Source organism: Squalius cephalus (genome assembly GCF_949319135.1).
Source record: "Squalius cephalus genome assembly, chromosome: 5".
NCBI lineage: Eukaryota > Metazoa > Chordata > Actinopteri > Cypriniformes > Leuciscidae > Squalius > Squalius cephalus.
The window spans coordinates 21809106-21828438 of NC_137126.1; the positions used below are offsets into that span (position 1 = coordinate 21809106).

Genomic DNA, 19333 nt, shown 5'->3' on the forward strand with positions numbered 1-19333 from the left:
ACACATCAATCCTTATGCACTTAAAGGTACACTATGTAACTTTTAGCCCTCTAGTGATTAAAAACAAAAGTACATGCATTTTGCAGAAGAACATTGTTTTGGTTGTGCTTCGCCTTTGCGAATATGAATATTGTTATCCTACTGCTCATAAAACATTAACTACTTGGATTAAGAGATATATCTCTATATAAGAGATATAGGATTAAGTTATCCTTTACTAGGATAAAGAGATAAGAAATCATAACTAAGAGATAAAGATGGCAAGGATCTCAAGCTGTCTAGCTGAAGACGTTACTGTAGCTTTACCCATTAATAGACACGGTACTTCCTTGAAAATAAACTCCAGCACAGCACTACAACAACCATAATGAAGTGGCCCTTCACAATAGATAATGCTTTACAATAAACTATGTTGGAAAGCTACATATGGCAATTTATCTGTTCAATAAAATACCTTACTCACATGTTGAGTAATAAAAACATCATCCCCACGTCGCTTTTACAACATTTCAAATCCCTCAGTTCTCAGCAAGAGAACCAAGAGACTCTCCTCTGTTCGACGTTTGTTTAAAGCAGGTGATTCCCTGGAGGTTGGAGATTTAGCTGCTCCATGTCAACCTTTATCGCTCATTGTGACAATACTCACGTCAAAGTAGCCAGAGCAACTTTTCTCAATGTACAGATTTGACAAGACACGCACAAGCGAGTGACGTATGCCCAATTTCCTGCAAAAAACATCTGGACAAGTGTAAAATATAAACACTTATAATAGGCTTAGCATAGTGAATCAGGTTAAGACAAACATATGTTTTAGAAGAAGAACTGATGAGGTATTTTGTTCATTTTGAACAACAGCAAAAAAAATTACATAGTGTACCTTTAATGTGCAACTTTCTCGCACTTTCTCTTACTGTTCTTTGTCACTATATAGGCAGGAAACATCTCTTTTATTTTCTATAGTAATGCAGCGTTTTCTTTCTGCAGTAACCATGTTCGAGTATTTCTAGACAAATGTCACTGATTTGATTGTATCTCTGCCACCTGTGTACAGGAGTGCACGAGCACTCGTTCCGATCCGTAACCCCCTTCATTTCCTTTCCTTCCTACAGAAATTGCTCTAGCTCTCACTTATGTCAGGGTTCAAATCTCTCCCTGCCCTCTACTCAAAGCCTGCACATCAAGTCCGAACCTGTTTCTCCTCCTAGAGATCGATCCAGCAGCACCACACCAGGCGGCTACGGCCAGCTACCGTCTCACCAGCAGCACCAGGGCCCGCTCACACAGGGGCGCCAGGACTCGGGACGCTCCCCGGCCGACAGCCTCAGTAGCTGCGGCAGCTCGCACGAGGGCAGCGACCGCGACGATCACCGTCCCGACTTCCATTCGCCCTTAGGATTGGGCCGGCCCGGCCTGGACGAGCAAGACAGCCCATCCATCAAGCGCGTCCGCCTCTCGGAGGGGTGGGCCACATGATAAGCGATGCCCCCCTTGGACAGCCCAATCCTCGACCTTGACCTCCCCGCGCGATGCCACGTGGTTCCACGGCGCCTCACTCGTTCTCGCTTTTCTCTCTGCCGTTTATGACAAGTCACAATCATTGCTCTCCCCTTATTCTCTGATTTGCTGTGGAGAGGGGAGGAAGTGCTCTCGAAATGACCTGTAACATTTGTTTTTAACTATTATTATTTCATCAGAGTGTGTCTGGTATACGTATTGTTGTGATTGACGGGTTTTCAGGGAGGGAAACATGAAGGAGGACTAGTACAAACCGGGTCGGGGAGGGTTTAGTGGGCGGGCTACTATGCATTACTTGTGCAGTGTGTGGAATACAATGTAAAGAATTACCAGATATGCATATATATTTACACGTTGTGTAGGTGTACATGTATGCAGAGTAAGAAACCAACAAAAAGTGTCAGGTACTCTTGGATCTTTTTTTCTTTTGTCTTTTTTTTTTTTTGTAAAGTACTTGCCTCAGTGATGTTCAGCCACATGAGGAGCACAGCAGAGAGGTGACAGCTTAGCACTTGAGTTGTTGTACCAGTACAATATGTACAGATTCCTTCTTTTTTCTTCTTTTTTTTTTGTGCCACTCTATTCAGAGGGCCCCTTCGATAAATGTATGTTATGGGTGACAATGTCATGTTGCAGGTTCAACGTATTGTACATAGAGACAAGGCTGGGACACGGGGGGAGGGGTCAAGGTTGGTAAATATTGCTGATTTCACACAAACAAAACTGTTATGCAAGAATTTCGAAGGATTGTACAGATATATGTGCAGGTTCCTTGGTTAAGTTATGGGGGAGTGGGTATTTCAGGAAACAAAAACTCTCCTGCTGAAGGAAAGGAAATAGCAGGACAGAGTGGCATCGCCAAGGTGAAGGACTTTAAATTAAGAGCCATGTTACTTCAGTCTGATGACATTTAAACCTAGGACTCGCAGTTGTTGTTCAGTATTAAAAGAGGAAAAAGAGAAAAAAAAATGTATGATACACTTGCTTCTATTTTCATATCAAAAAGGAATACAATGCAAAGCATTTTTGTGGCTTTTTGTAGTTTATAAGAGCCAGAATGTGTTTTGATAGCTTTGCTTATACGAGAAATGATAGTAAAAGAACGAGAAACCTTGGGCTTTTTAACCATAAGCCATGAAATCTGAGACAGTGAATCCTTGCTTTGCTCAATGTTTTTTTTTTTCTCTTTCTCTCCCTCTCTCTCTCGCTCTCGCTCTCTCTCTCTTTGTAGAAGTTTTGTTTTTAAACGTGTATTTCTAAGTATATTGAATAATAATATTAAGAATCTTTTTAAAGAATCTGTGAAATTAACATGCTTGTGTATAGCTTTCTAATATATGAATATATATGATAAAAAAAATTATGGTCATAACTTTTTCCCCCTTTACAGGGAATATGTGCAGTTGCACACGTTTTTTTTTTTGTTGTTGTTTTTTTTGTTTCGTGTTTTTTTTTTTTTTTTTTCACCGGACTGAGTCTTTCAGGGGCAAATACATTAAGAATTACATTTTAAAATTGAAGTCACACTCATAAATATGCCCCCCTTTTTTATAAAGCACAAGATATTTGTCCTGGTCTGGAATATTCACAACCTTTTAAAGTTTCCCGTGTCACATCAATCGGCATTGCACTGAAGATTCTAGAATATAAGACGGCACAGTCATAGATACCTCATGACTGCTTGTGTAAGCGTGTATCATCATTTAGTGGATTGTGACTAGTTTTGTTCAGTTGTTATACATATCTATCATTGTGCATTCTGTGATTTTGACAGGACATATGTTAGTCTGTTTTTTCTACCAAAGACAAAAAAGTGATGTTGTGTTTGCCGATCCATTATCCTTTCTGGGTTTGAGACCATTGTGTTTCTTCACAAGTTGTTCATGCTAGTGGCTGGTACCTCTGACTCACCCTCCCAGTGCCTCAGATTACCTTTCAATGAGTTGGTCTTGTCGAGAATTTGGAACGTTCTCCTCTAACTAACGAGTGTACAGTATTGTGAAACAATGCCATTGTTTGTTATATAGATTTCAACTGTCAATATATGACTCTCCGGTTATTTTTGTTTTATTTATTTATTTTTTTCCTTTTTTTTTTTTTTTTTTTTTTTTTTTTTTTTTGATTGAGCTTTTCTGTTTCTCTCTATCTCTCTCTATCTCTCTCTCTCTCTCTCTCTCTCTCTCTCTCTCTCTCTCTCTCTCTCTCTCTCTCTCTCGAGTGTTGTTTCCATTAAGTATATAAATAACAAAATAAAAAAATGAAAAAAAATAAAAAAATGCTGAAAAATTCTGTAGTAACAAATGTAGCTTGTATAAACCTACAATGGGTAAGGTTGAAAGAAAGTGTCTTTTTGTTTTCTAACCAGGAGAAAGAGGCTTTCAGCGGCACAAGCTGGACTTTGTCGCCACTTGAAGACAAGATGTCATTAAATTAAAACCACATCTCTGTATCTCAAGGGACTTGATTCAGCTGTATGTAGTAAAAATTAATGTATGGAATAAAAATTGTTTCTCCTGCTGGGACTAAAAAAAAAAGGTATTTGTATTTTGAAGAGAATTCAGTAAAGTTACTGGCTTTCTTAGTTACACAGACGTTCTGGTGTGATTTTTATTGTGTTCTGTCCCTCGCCTTGATTGCAAGATAGCTTTGTGAAAATGTTTTTTAGCCAGGTAGCTCTAAATCAAACATAAAGTTATTAATCACAGAAGCATCCATGCAGAATAATAAGGCTATTATGTTTTTATGCAGCAAAAGAGACTGTGGTCATCATGTCTGGGCATATCTTCACACATAGGTGTAGGCTACACACACACACACACAAGGCTTTACCACTTTGGATTTTCTAAATAAAATAGGCCTATTAGATCATATTTGTCATTCACACATTCATTAAACCACTCAGAACATTTTCGTTTACAATTTATGTTGCCAAATCTTGTTGACATAAATTTCATCATGTGTAGGCTCCATGTTTGTTATCGTTTTTTTGTGTGTTTGTTTTTTCGATTGTAGGCCTTTAGTTATCCTAAAAGATGCCCTGAATCTTAAAATATTTCATTGAATTAACTCTCCAAGTATAGGCTATCACTCGAAAATCTACGATAGCCCGAGTCTGTAAACTTAAAATAAAAAAGTGGTCTCGGTCAGACTGGTTTTTTGTTTGTTTGTTTGTTTGTTTGTTTGTTTGTTTTAAGCCACTCAGAAGGCTTTCAGCGTCTTTCTGTCGCGTGCACAGTGTCCAGTCCATATATGGAAACCGGAAGTTGAGAGCGTGATAGTAGATGAACTTGGGGCAGTTTCATGAGTTTGAAGGATGTAAAAAAAAAACACGGCACGTACCAAATTTCTCACCTGTCAAGAACGGCCTTCACAGGTAGGCTAAACATCTTAAAAGGAACACGGAGTAAAATAAAGAGACCCAAAAGTCATTAAACATTAGTAAATATCGTCCTGTTCGAGGGAGGTAAGAGATTAAAAACGGTTAAGCAAACTTTGGTTAATATTAAAAAGTAAACATAGGCTATATTGTCTGGTCAGCATGGTAACGCCAGCGTGACAGGGTTGTGCAACGAGCGGCGTTGGTGGTTTTTATAATGAACATTCTAGAATGGCTGATTTCGCCCACAACTCCTGCCTGTCATTCATTCTTGTAGGTTCTTATATTTCCCCCCTAAAAAATATTTAGCTCCTGCACATTAAGCAGATAACATATGTTTGTTATTTTAAATTCCAACCAAAAAGCTAACATATAGGCTAGCCTGTGTATTAGTACATTTGTAATAGACTATGACTATAGATTTAATATGTGAGTCGACTTGTGAATATGTAATGGTTTATTAATCTTTAAATAGGCCTATTGTATAAAAAATAATAATAATAAAAAGTCAGATCTGAAGTGACCAAATGCAAATGAATTGCATTATTGTGGAAACAGCATAGGCCAGGGTGTTGAAGAGACAATGAATCCTTTTGGCCACAAGATGTCACCATTGTTCATATTTTAAAATATGACCTCCTTTATTTGATTGCATTCACACGCTTATATACGATGAAACAGAGATTACCGAACTAATCACTGTCAGCTGCTTTAAACGATATTTATAGGCTACTGCACAAATTCGGCATAGACTACACATTCATACTCTTCGATTAGGCTTTCATTTGAATGTGCATTTTATTTGTATTGGATTTGAATTGTATATGCTATTTGTTTTGATTGCATTTTAAGAGATTTCTAGCTAGGCTATTTTATCATTAATTGCTGTTGGCCTCAAAATAGGCTAGAACATTTGTAGTGCATTAAAGAGGCCAATTTCATCACATATATTCTTATCAGATGTAAGGACAGTATATTCCCTGTGTATGCATTCTCTAACGTTGATACCTTATATATATAAGTAGTCGTATATAAAACATAACATGTTATATCTAAAATGTAAGTGTTTTTGAAAGTCTGTAATGATCGAGAAGAAAGTCACAACAAAGAGATTATTTCAACGTTTAATCAACAGGTTTTCGTCAGGCATTCTGTTTTCTTTATATGCAGCATGACAGAAGATTTTCTCATTTAAATCACACTTTCAGAAATCTTTCAAAAACACATTGTATAAACACAAACGAAAGAAAGAGAATCAATCAAAGGCGCACTTTACTTTTGAAAGAATTAGCAGTTTACATTTCCTGCCAATTAAATCTTGGTTTGAAGTTTAGATTATATGAACAATTAGGTAATAACCGCGGTTTTCCAAACACATACACAATTAACACATTAACACGTAGGTCTATAAGTGGTTATTTGAGCAAAAAAAAAAAAAAAAAAGTGTTTTTTTTTGTTTGTTTTTTGTTTTTTTTGTAAACCGTATTTTGATAATCCCATCCCAAATTCGATTAAACATTTGAACGCTGTGAAACTTCCCACGATTCAAAATAATATATATATATATATATATTTTTAATAACAGATCCTAATAAGCTCATTCTGACTCCAGACATGATTGAAAATTAATTTTGCTTCAAAATTCAAAGGTGGCTTTCTGCAGAAAATGAACGAAAGCATGCAATAGCAGTTCCTCTGGATTAAAAGAAAGAAGAAAAACTACGTTCCTTTTAAGTTACACGGCCTTTGGTCATTTTTAATCAGCCATATGCAATATGTAATTTTTGATTCCTCTATTAGCTACATTATTGCAGATGATTTGGCAATAATAGCTCATCGAAAATTAAATTACCAGGTGAGTATTATAATAAATAGGCCTAAATATAATTTTTAAATATAGGGCCCTACATAAAATCAATACAAATTTCGAAACACCTCGAATACATTTTATGCTTAATAGAAAGGAGGCTTAAATGCATTTTTTAACTAGCCTACATCAAGTAAATATGGTAAGTTTAACGTTGTTTTATGAAGATGAAATCGAATGGGCAACATTATAGTGTTAGAAGTTTGAAAACTGTTATCACAATGTAAAAAAAAAAAAAAAAAAAGCATTAAGGCTCATAAATGCATCATAATGATAACGCATTTATAATCTGTCGTATTGGCCATCAGTGCCTGGGACTTTTAAGAGAAGTAAGACTTTGAAATGTCTCTTTGTTTTCCAGCACATTTCCTGGCTTTATTAAAGGCTCTGGCTTAAGTGGACGCGGAGAGAATGAACGAGCAGGACTTTCCTCCATATTTCCCACAGTTTCCATGCAGGTGTCCGACAACCTCGCAGTACTGCATATCATTTAGAGTAAGAGCTGTTAGTCATCACTCATAATTGAGGCCGACAAAAATATAACCGGATCTAACAAAGAAATCTATAAACCGAGTATTTGGATGTGAAAACTGTTGCGTGTGTGCTGAATTTTATTTCCCAAAAATAGACAATTTTGAAACGTCGTGTCTACGAAAAGAAATGAACGCAAAACTCCTATAATTTAAAGAAAGCGATTATTTATTTATATTTAGGCTACTTCAATAGTTGCTTAGGCTACAATTTGAAATCGTTGTAGCCTCAATTCGTTATGATAACTAGTCTATTTAGATGGAAGCTTTTATAGAAAAAAGAAAACCTTATGCATAAACAAATATAATTATAATGATAGATTGCTTTTAATTTGTGAATGGTATCGCATGGAATTATCGCTCGTGTCCAACTGAAATCGTTCCATTCGTTTCTGCAGCAGTTTCCGTTAGAGCATTGCACCACTAGATGTCGCCGCGTGTTACGGAAATGCATCTTAGGCTACTTCGACTGAATTTCTAGAGAATCAATGGCTGAGGCAATATTTATAAAAGGCTTGGAATATAGTTTAACATGGAAATTGCTGTCTTACACGTTAAGAGAAATTGGGATAGCCTCATCAGTTGTCATGTGGTTGACGGAAAATATAAGTCTTAGTTGAAAGGGGGAAGTTTGAGAAACCTGAAGTTTTTATTTTATTTTTTTTGTTCAGTTTTTAAAATATTTGTAAATACTAAATACCCACCGTCTTTCTTAATTTAGAAATATCTGTTAATCGTGAGGTGTGCACTACATTATTCGGCAGAGCTAAACAATGGAAAGCATGCATGTCTTTGTATTGAATTACCTGGAAACCTGCCTCTCCGCGCCTCTCTCTCTCTCTTTCTCTCTATCTCTCTCTCTCTATCTATCACACGTTTAATTGACTTAAACAACTCTCTAATCATATCTTATATAAGTTATATAGCTAGCTATATATTTAGTATTGATGATGTAAAAAGAACATCAACAAAAAAGAGAGAAATGAGGTGGAGAATGAAAAATAAGCCACAATGCTCGTTTAGACGCTATAGACATTTTATATTTTCATGTTCCTATAATTTACACTAGTAAGTGTAGAGGCTGGATTACAGATGTATGTTTGATGCTAAAAATGGCCCTAAATATATGTTGTATACCTTTTTATCTACATCTATAATAAGAATGTTATTCATTTTATATTTTTAATTAACAGCCTAGTCAAGATTTTAGATTTACAGGAACACATTGGGAAACGATATGTCATATCGATGATAATGTGTGGGAGAAGTGAATGCAAAAATCCCACAATTTTATTTGTATTTATTTTGTTCGTTGTGAAACGTCGATTTTTATGGGCATCGTAAACCGTCTCAAAGTTATTAAAATACTTTTTTGATTATATATTAGGGATGTCATCATGACTGCTCTGAAATCCCTTTTAGTTCTCCGCGAAGTCGAAATCTGACTCTCTCTCTCTCTCTCTCTCTCTCTCTTTATATATATAGGCCTATATGTATATATATATATGTGTGTGTGTGTGTGTAGCCTATAAATATATAGCCTGTATCCTATTCATTTTATATTAACTAAGACTAGACTCCTCAATGGCTAAAAGAAAAAAAAAAAAAAAAAAAAAAAAAAAAGAAAAAAACTTTAAAATGCTAAGAATTTAATGCAAAAAAAAAAAAAAAGTACAGTAAAAATAACTAAAATATATTTAGATTATAGGCTAAGCCAATAAATTGGTTTCATTATCCAATAATGGCACACAATAATTGTGTGTTATTATTCCAGACGTGGTGAGTCATTGTCACCCATTATAGTTTATAGGAGCTGTGGGAAAGTTTGAAACCCTTTTCTCTGTAGGTTTTAAATATGCATAAGTATGGTAATCGCGGTCCTGCTGTGTTGCAAACAGGCGCAGCAGAGCACACATGTGCTACACAACTTCGGACCGTACGAAGTCGCCAAGATGAGGACAGACAGAGTCCAAGTAAGTCCTATTTCTCTCATTGACGTCTGTTCGTATAAAGAGGTATAGGCTGCAAGGCTGTCTTAAGTTTGTTTTAGGCGGAAAACATGCGAGCACGTGTGTTGACCCATTGGGAGTAAATCTTTACGCGTGCTCGTCTGACCACTTCTATTGGGTGCCAGATCAGTTGAGCAAAGGTTTACAAGATGAAGATCAGACGCTTTACGATGAACTATGAAGGAGAGATGCCTAAGATTGCTCAAAAAAAGTTATGGGAAAGAGTCATGTCTCGAAAGTGAACGCAATAATATTAATAGGAAACGGATATTAGGCCTAATGATGACTTTAGCGGTAAGTTTTGAGGTCGACGATGTTTGTGTGAATGGCAAGTTCAAAGCAATAGATTTCGTTTGTCAATTAATTTTCTAAGCATTTGCCTCATGATTTCATGTTTTCTTTTTGCAGACGAGTTATGTGGTTTAAGGCAACTTGAAAACTAAATATAGGATGCTAATTTTTGAATTATGAATTCATTTACAAAATGTACACCAAAATGTCTTCTATTCTAATTACTATGTTAAAACTGTTAGGTGCACAGAAACATAATTTTTACTTTACTCATTTTATTTCGTATAGACGTCTCCAAATTGTATGCGAATATTTGCTTTGTCTAATAGGCTGTATATCTGTTAACCGACTGTTTCTGAATGAGAGATGTTCTAAATTAATGATATGCTAATGTCACAATGCTCTTTGTGTCTTTTTGTTTGAGCCGTTCAAATGTCTTTGTTCGCTCATAATGCTTTTGAATGTGCATTTTATAATATCTGTAGCCTATCTATTGGCGGATCCTAAAGAATGAATAAGAAAAAAAAAACACATTATGAAGTGTTGTTAAACCTACTCAGTGGTTGAAATTGTACAATAATGGAGACAATGCTTTAGCCTATACAATATAAAATCCGCATCGCGAAGAGCCAAAACACTGCCAAATGCGATGGAAATAAAGACTATACAGCCATCATGAATGCAAAGGAAATTCAAATATACCTTTTAAATATGCATCAATATTAAAAAATATACACACGCAAGGACCAACTGCGGTGAAGATGTAAGAATGGCGGAGCAGGCGTCTCATTATGCATGATGGCTCCGCTTCTTTGCTGCAATATCGTCCAGTATTCACGCTCAAGAAAGGTGCTCCCTTTCAATAAAAACAGCAACATACATATTCTTCCGAAAAAAAGAAACAAGCCACCTCGAAGCCGATGAGGGGAAATTACTCCGACCGCTGAAAGAAAGGCTATGTTGGGGTATTTGCATATTTGATGCGCTAATTTCCCTGATGAATTTAAATATGGCTGCACGTAGCCGATAGGCTTGCTACGTCATTGGACGTGACCTCGTTGTAAAATTGAAACGTGAATTCGTTTTAGTCAAACACAAGTCCTAGCAATAATTGAGAACTGTGGAAGAATAAGAATTAGCAACATTATTTGGAAACGTTTAGAATCTCCAATGAAGAGATGTGTTTAAAATCTGAACGAGGGTCAATAAAACGCTTTGCAATAATGACAATATAAAAATGATAAATAATAATTTACGGATATTCATTGTGTGAATTTGCGAGGGTTTGGGCGGAGGGTCTGGCCCCATAATTAAGGTTTGAAGCCACAACATAGAATGTCAAAACAAAAGGTCTTGGATCAGGGTCTTACAAATAAATATCTATTTTTAGTTCTATGTTCAAAGTTAGATTAGAAGCAAACCAGTGCCCGTATATTTAAATAAGCTATAACACTGGCGACCAGCAATCTCATTCGTCAGATGAGGTAACTATAGCAACTGCACTTTTTTGTTAGGATCATCATCGGATGAGACATTGACAAAACATAAACAATATAATTATTTATTTCTTCATTTGCATACAACATAAATCTATTGTTTAAAAAGTATTTTGTAGACGTTGCACTACGTGAAAATAAGATGCTGCCTTAATTTAAGTATAATCAACTTAGATGTTTAAGTCATTTCAACTTGCATTACATTAAACTGACTTTAAAAAAAAATGAATTGAATGTTGTATAACTTATAAAAAAGTTGAAAATTGTTTATTATTTTGATGGAGTGTAAAAACACATGTTGTCTTAACTTATTGATCATATGTTTTTTTTAACAGTGCCAAACGAGAATTCCCTGTAAAATTATTTCTCACACTGTAAATGTTATTGCGTGTATAGCCTAGGCCTAAACATTCATGGCCTTATCTGCCACTTTTTAGGTTATGGTAAGTTTAAAGTGTAAAGATTTCACTTTTTTTTCTCTTTTCTTTTTCTTCACAAGCCATTACGTATCGGTGTGCAAGTTTTCTCCGAGCTAATGATGTCCTCTCAGTGTCAGATTGCCATTGCGTTCCGTCAGTCAAAACGTGTTGGGAAGAAGCGCTCGGAGCAAATTCATTACCGCAGTCAATCCGTAACCTGGTCTGGGAACTTGGGGCTAGTCCACGCCAATAGAGGAACAATGCCTCCTCAGTTCAAGTCCAACAAAAGACCTGGCGAACTTGTTTGAATTTCAGAGCACGTCCTTTCTTTCACAGAGAGGACTGCCCCCTCCCGAACACCCTTCATGAAAAAAAGAAAAGGAAAGAAAGGGGGGGGAAACATGCCGACCTTCTCTGCTCAACAGTGCACTTTTCTATTTGGTACTGCAGACAAATAGGTTATGGGAAACTTCTCAACCCCTCCTTCCTCCCTCTCTCCCCCTCTCACTGGCTCTCGCTTATACGGTAGCTGTCGTGCTCGTGCGCTTGGACTGCGCTCTTGTGAGAATCAGAGCCGCTGAGGCACGCGCAATCAACTGAGTATTAGCGGCAATTTTAAACCGAAAGCTCCTCGTGCACGCCGGCTTCTTTACCTACAGCAGGAGTTGCATCTGGTCACGTCGGCTTCGGCATAATTTAAAAAAAAACCTTTGCTCAAGTGAGTACATCTGGAGACACTTCTCATCCTTCTTTTGTATGGCCATTACGAATAATATTAGTCGCATTACAGACTTTGACAAAAGAAATTTCACATAATGGAAAATGGTGCTTTTAAATGTATTCTCGAGGTAAAATAACCATTGTAGAACAATATCATGTTAACACACTTTGAACTGATCTAACACAAAGCACTGGTCTCAAGGCCAAAGTCTCATGCAGTGATAGCCTGTTATATGTATGGGTGACAGTGACATAACTTGTCATTGTGCGCAAGGGAATTTAATTTTGCATGTTGGGATCGAAAATATGAGATGTCTTCTCCGGGCAGTGATTCATCAATCACACATTTTATCTTCTCTCACGCCAATTTCTGAGATGTTAGTGAGCTGTCATTAATTCTAATTTAATCACTGTAATGTTGATCAGTCCTCTTTAAGATTATTGGAAGAAGAAACACAAATAGATCTTTGTTGTTGTTTCAGGAGAGGCAGGCAACTTTTACATACATGTTCTTATACATAATGTGTTGATGCTTAGACTAGTTATAGATGAGCTGTAAATTGCAAAGAGTCAAATATGTTGTTCCTATTGATTTTAGCTTTGCTTTGTGTTTGCATGTTTTGATTCTTATTCATGGTTGTATTCATTGTGGCAGTATACAGCTCTGAAGGCCTGAGTAATGCTATGATGTTAAACAAGGAGTTTTACAAATGAGGTCTAAGTTTTCCAACTTCAAACTATTAGTTTTGCCTTTATAAACTTAAATGAACTGTTGCTGAGAGTATGTGTCTCACCCTGGGCCAATGATTCAAAACTGCTGTTGTGACATGGTTCAACTAAACCAATTCAGTCAGAAAGCCATCATATCAAATTTAAATCAAATGATATCTGTCTTTTGACCTTAAGCAAGGCCAAAATTAGAGACCTATAAGGCGAGAGATCCTGTAGGCCCAATAAAACACCTTCCGTGCTGACATCCATATTGTGACAAGTGGCTCAAATAGCTTATTCAGTGAGTGGACAAATTAAATGAAGACACATTTTATAAGATAAGTGATATAGATAATTTTATTGCATATGTTCTGCAGCTTTGCAGAGAGAGAGAGAGAGAGAGAGAGAGAGAGAGAGAGAGAGATTTCCCACACTCTGAAACCCACACAGATGCTGGAAAGTCAGCATCACGTTTTGAATGATATGTTTGTTATCCACTTATACTTGCACTCAATTACAGTTCTTGTGGAACAGAAAGTCCACGTGAATATGTAATCAATTGAAAAAAATAAAGATTCTGATATCAGTGGTCAGGTCATCGACGTCTACTAACGATGGAATTCAGCGTACTCTGTCTAAAGTGCGATCTGCTATATTCTGCTAAACATACCTTTGCGTGTTGTCTGTCAATGCCAGAGGAATGATCGCGAGACTCCTTGTGTCGCTGGCGAGCATTTTCCATCTAGTCAGTCGCACAATCTAAAATCCTCGTGATCGAGGGTGATTGGCATTGCCTCTGAAATATTTCCATCAAGTAGCCTATGCTCGTCGTTGAAAAATGCATTATGCGTACAGAAATAGTGCGTGCAGGATCGCAGCTTCAACCTGCACGAGGGAAACAAACGCACTCTGGAGAATTCTAATGACATCATCATCCTCCTCCTCATCATCATCATCATCATCGCCTTGCACTCCCGTGGTCCGAGACCTTTGACCTTCTCTGGCTGGTCCATATTTTGGTACTGGAAGCCCGTCCCCCCCGCTTACCCCCTCCGCCCCCCCACTCCTCGAGATGTGGCCCTGTTCCCTCTCTCAGACCGCTGGCAGCAGCAACACAATCCTCCTCTCGTCTCTCTCATAGCAGCTCTCAGGGATCTGTGGCATTACCGATCTCCTCCGTGCACGGACAACCTGCCACCACTCGGCCAAAAATAAGAGAGAGATCTCTCCATTCAGTGCCGAAACAAACGCGATGTTATTTCCGTGTGCACTTTTTTCTTCTGGAATCGGATTTTTTTTTCTCCTTTGTATAATCTCGCTGCTGGTTCCGTGGGATATCTATCGCTGCTGCCACGATTTAATAGAGCCAAAGGAGCCTTTTGTGAGATTGGGAGGTAATTTGCAATGCAAATGATGGCCTGTGCGAGGATGACTGCTTCTTATTCGACAGGCTCCCTCACTCCAACTCTCATATTGTTTTAACGTTAACTGCTCCGATGTCAAATGGATTATAGCTTCCGTTTTGATTCTCATTACCCTGTGAAGAAACTGTCATTTATTTTTCTTGCGAGCACACCTACTTTTTAAGAACTACAAATGACAATTGTGAAGTCCCGTGCCTGTTTTTATTGTGTTTTTAGCAACTTCTCCACTTGGATTTATTCTTACACAAGACACGGAGGTATCCGGGGATTACTGTTGTGGAATTGGAAGCGAGTTGTTATCTTTGGTTATCTAGCTGTATGAGTATTTTGCACTTCATAAAGCTAGATAACCGAAAGTAAAAACTGCCTCCTGGATCATCGAAAACTCTGGATGCCTAATGACACGAAGATACATTTAGGCTACAAAAAGAACATGTGTTTGGGTGTATTATATGTGTCAATACCTTTGGAGAGCTGATAGCTACACACAATGTCAGACAGAATTTGGGTTTTTATTATTAATTTTTTTAGGCTTCATTTAATAGCCTATTACGTTGCTTTGAAAAGTAGGATATGCTTTTTCTATTCATCGCTCGCGCGCAAAAAAATGCAAACCAAAAAAGTCAGCTTCGTTTTCCCCTAAGGAAGTATTGTTTTACGCAACATAATAAATTAATTGACGTGCAGGGATTAAATGAATAATATGCGAGTTTATATGATCTCACCAATTTACTGAAAATTGACACGTGAAGAGAGAGGAACCCACGTGCTCACTATTTATTTCAGCTCGGTCGCCTTTGGCCAGGAAACGGCGCTGGCATCCCAAACAGAAATAATTAGGACATATAGAGAGAGCTGACAAAAATGAAAAGGGGTGGGCACATGGGGAGCGAGGGGGTCGGTCCTCCTTAATTGATTCCGTTAAACGGAGCGCAGTAGATGTGAACGACTGGACGCTCCCATTCCCACGCTCGAGGGCAAGTGGCAATGCCACGGCCCTATCCAGAATATGACAGACAGCGCCGGCGGGCTGGGGGGGGCTGGGGGCGACATGGGTCATGAAAAGATGTCAAGTGCACCCGACTCATCTGCATCCCTTTAGAAAGTGGCGACCGTTCCCAGCCTCAGCAGACGCGGGCCCCAAAGCAGGAACAGTAGCCTAACGGCTGTGAATATCTCACAGGCATCATAGCTATATACGCTGCCTCTGCTGAGCTGAATAAGTGTAGGAATAAGGCGTGTGTATGTAAAAGAAGTGGCGTATTGAGCTTGAAGTTTTGAAGCATAGCTTTGCTGCAGACCGCGTTAAAACATGACATCACCACTATTGTCCTCAAAGCGCTTGTATTTGAACTTGGCATGTGTGAGATTTTTTTTTTCTTTTCTTTTTTCTCTGGCTTAACGCCCTCTTATTATGGGCCTACTGTATTTATTCTTTGCAGCATACTTTTAATAGGTCAACTCTATTATGAATTTATTCAGGGTCGGTTAAAAAATAAGGTAACCTATTTTTTGGAGCCCTAATGCAAGTTAGTTGAAGATTAAATGAGAGATTTTTAGAGGCCTAACACTGACTAAATTGTTTAACCTTAACACATATTCTCTTATAAAGGATCATTTCAGTAACATTGTTAACACAGTGGAATTGTAATGTTATTAAAATGGTTGATATAAGAAATAGCCACTAGCTTTAAACACATTTTAAACTAAATAATTATTTTTAATATTTAGCCAACAACAATTTATAAAATAAAGAAATGCGTGCATTAAAATGTATTGCTTTTTATAATTATTATATTTATAGTTTAGTTTTTCTTTTCTTTTTTTTTTAATTATGATGTTACAGATAAATGGGATAAATTGGATAAGATATAAATGTGCATTAAATATAGGCCTATTGCAAGAGGGAAAAATATATATACCTTTGTTTAAATGCCTGACAAGTAATTTTTATTATAGACTCTTGTCTGTGAATACTTGTTATAACAGGGCATTAATTGTTATCAAAATATATATATATATATATATATATATATATATATATATATATATATATATATATATATATATATATTGACAGGCAATTACCAGAATCTACTGTGTAAATGCATTGTCACCTTGCCTTTTGAGTTCTCAAATTTCCACAAAAGACAACAAAGGTGTGTGAAAAACAAAAGCCTGATTTTTTTTTTTTTTTTTTTTTTTTTTTCTTCCTTGTAAGGCTAAATTAATTTGACACATTTTTTCTGTTTCTTTGGGGGTTTTTTTTAGGTTTAATTTTAGCGTCTCACAAAATCATAGACTTTGTTTTTAGCTCACCAGTCAAACGCATCATAATTCCTCTTATGATAATGTTATGTGTCCTCTCGTTTTACATATCCAGCGCTGGCTTTGTATGCACCAGGACTTGACAGTCAATCTATTCAAAATGTCCGCATTGCAATTTAATGTGTACTGTTGAAAGGTTGAATGTCGTTCTGAATGTTTGCAAATCATTTGAGATCACCTCTTTCATTACAGCTATACCACATGCTTTGAGTGATAGAAATGGGTCATGTTTTTTTTTGTTTTTTTTAAGAAAATTAGTAATACTATAAAGAAGACAGTGCTACATAAGCCAGCGCTCTAACTTATAACATAAAAAATACATCATGGATCTTGTATTTATTATTATTTATTTTTATCATTTATTTTTTTTGTGAGAATTTACTCCTGCAAGATATCTTGATTAAAAAAAAAAATCTTGTTTTATGGAAGTGAGCAAAAAACACAAAAGTGTAATCGCTCAGAGCTTAAACTAAATATTAAGTCTGTTTACACGATTTAGGACCTGGATTGAGGTGAACTCCAAGGTTCCTTTTGAATATGAATTTTTATGTAGTAGGCCGGCTGCCTGGAGCTCTATGAATGAGCCGTTTGCTATTGTGTGTGTGTGTGTGTGTGTGTGTGTTAGACAGTGGAGGCATATTGCTGTCTTGTAATTGGCTGAATACTATAACCATGGTGACCATGGTAGCTTATCAGTATTCATTGGCCAAGCAATCTTCATATTTTTGGCTACTCCACAACCTCCGCCTGTTCTCTGTCACAAACTGCAGCGCTTCTGCACAGTTGTCTTTAATACTGTGCTCGTTGAACTGTTAGCATTTGGTGAATTGACATGGTTTGTCATTTCTGCTTATTTCCTTGAATACATTTTGTTGTCCTCTAATTTAAAATATACTTAATCATTGGATGCTTAGCCTGTTTAGTTTTTAACTTGTTTTCTCAGTTCCTTGCTTAGAATATTACAAACAAATAGTCCAGGCTCTCTCTTCACTTTGATGAAAACGCATTTTGAGGGGAAAAAAATTGTGTATGCAGTTGTAAATGGCATCTTTAACTAGATGAATTCAACCAAGGTGGGGCAAGAAACAAGAAACTGAATTTGATTTGATTTTTGTAATAGTGTGACGATAGATAGGTAGGTAGGTAGGTAGGTAGATAGATAGATAGATAGATAGATAGATAGATAGATAGATAGATAGATAGATAGATAGATAGATAGATAGATAGATAGATAGATAGATAGATAGACTCTTCTGTACATTTCAGATTTGCTTAGCTAGATTTTTATTGATTGATTTTCAGGTTTACTTCTCAGTTTGTATGTCCTACAAATAATATTTTAGTTTGATACATAGTGACATTTAGTTGCACATGCCTCATATTGATACTTTGTACAGTGTTGTAATGGGACCAAGTGCAGCTTGCTTTCTCACCACTGATTTCTTAAAAAGCGATTCACTGAGCTTCCGTGTTCATGTGTAAGTTTACTTCCTTCAAACTAAAGGATTAATGTGCTTTAAAATGTGCTGAGATGTTAAACAAGCAGATACATGTTGGCACAGAGCATCCTGTAGACCCGCCCCTTCTCGACCAGGTCACATGAACAATGTTGTTCCCGCTGGTTGGAGTCGCTGTGGCAACAAGGGGGTGATCTCACATGCGTATGATGGCAATGTGCAAAAGCAGGACAGGTTCCATATATGTGTGTGTTTGTGTGTATTAGTGAGTGGAAGATTCTTCCACTTGAATGTACCTTTGTGTGTGTGTTTGTGGAACTGTATGGTATTAAGAAGCCACTCGAAAGTGTATGCGTGCATGTCTGCTTGCATTCTTATTTGCCGTGTATTTGTGTGTAATTGTGTATATCACTCTTTCAAGGTTGCAGAAACAATCTGGTACCTCACCCTGAAATCTTGATTTATCAGAGTCAGTGCACAGCTCGTTGACATCTCAAAGCAGACAGATGTAGTGCCAAAATGTTAGTTAAAAAAGAACAACCCCGCAGCATGATTCATGGAGCAAATTTACTTCAGTGTTAAGATTTAGAAGCAGTACAGTGATTTGAAAAAAGTCAAAATGTTTTCTTTTGATATGTTATATATAACCCTTAGTAAAATGAGTAATTGCAAATGTCAATGTTTCACTATTGAACACCACATTTAGTAGTTTGATCTATCTTGACCTTAACTTCCAAACCAGTTCAGTATGAGTTGTTCTTTTAAATGGTTGAATTATTGATTTGATCTGTTGTGAAACACTACTGTTGTTTTTGTCCAAAATCCGTCATTGGGTATTATAATTCATTTAGTATAGTTCCTGGTAATGTGTGTAATTGTAAATATTCCATTGCATGATAATGACAGATATAAAATGGTACAAGATTGAGTAATATTTTTCCTCTAAGCCAGAAGTAATCTGTACAATAACAGCGCTGACACTACATGCATTTGCGGTTTGACTGAGCATGTTTGTTCTCTGCTGAATTTAGATTATGCAAATTCTTAGAGCTATAAATAAGTCAATAACTGCGTCTCAAATACCCCTCAAAACAGATGAAAGAGTCTAAATGATGCATGTCATGTCAGTGAGAAGTTTGACAATATGATTTACATAAAAGTAATGTATTTAAATGTTACATTGCTCATAA

The 19333-nt window shown here is 36.8% G+C and overlaps 1 protein-coding gene across 20 annotated transcripts in view; it reads left to right on the plus strand.

The window, feature by feature from the left end:
• mef2cb (myocyte enhancer factor 2cb) overlaps nt 1-19333 on the plus strand; it is a 121067-nt gene that overhangs the window by 73538 nt on the left and 28196 nt on the right. For 4 of the 20 annotated variants that reach the window (XM_079872928.1, XM_079872925.1, XM_079872927.1 and 1 more), the window contains one exon: nt 1110-4366. In XM_079872928.1, coding sequence (XP_079729054.1) covers nt 1110-1473 — 364 coding nt within the window. In that variant the 3' untranslated portion in view covers nt 1474-4366. Of the gene's footprint in view, nt 1-1109; nt 4889-7119; nt 7263-9197; nt 9262-19333 lie in introns of those variants that run through there. The other 16 variants (XM_079872933.1, XM_079872920.1, XM_079872919.1 and 13 more) reach the window with 8 other exon arrangements.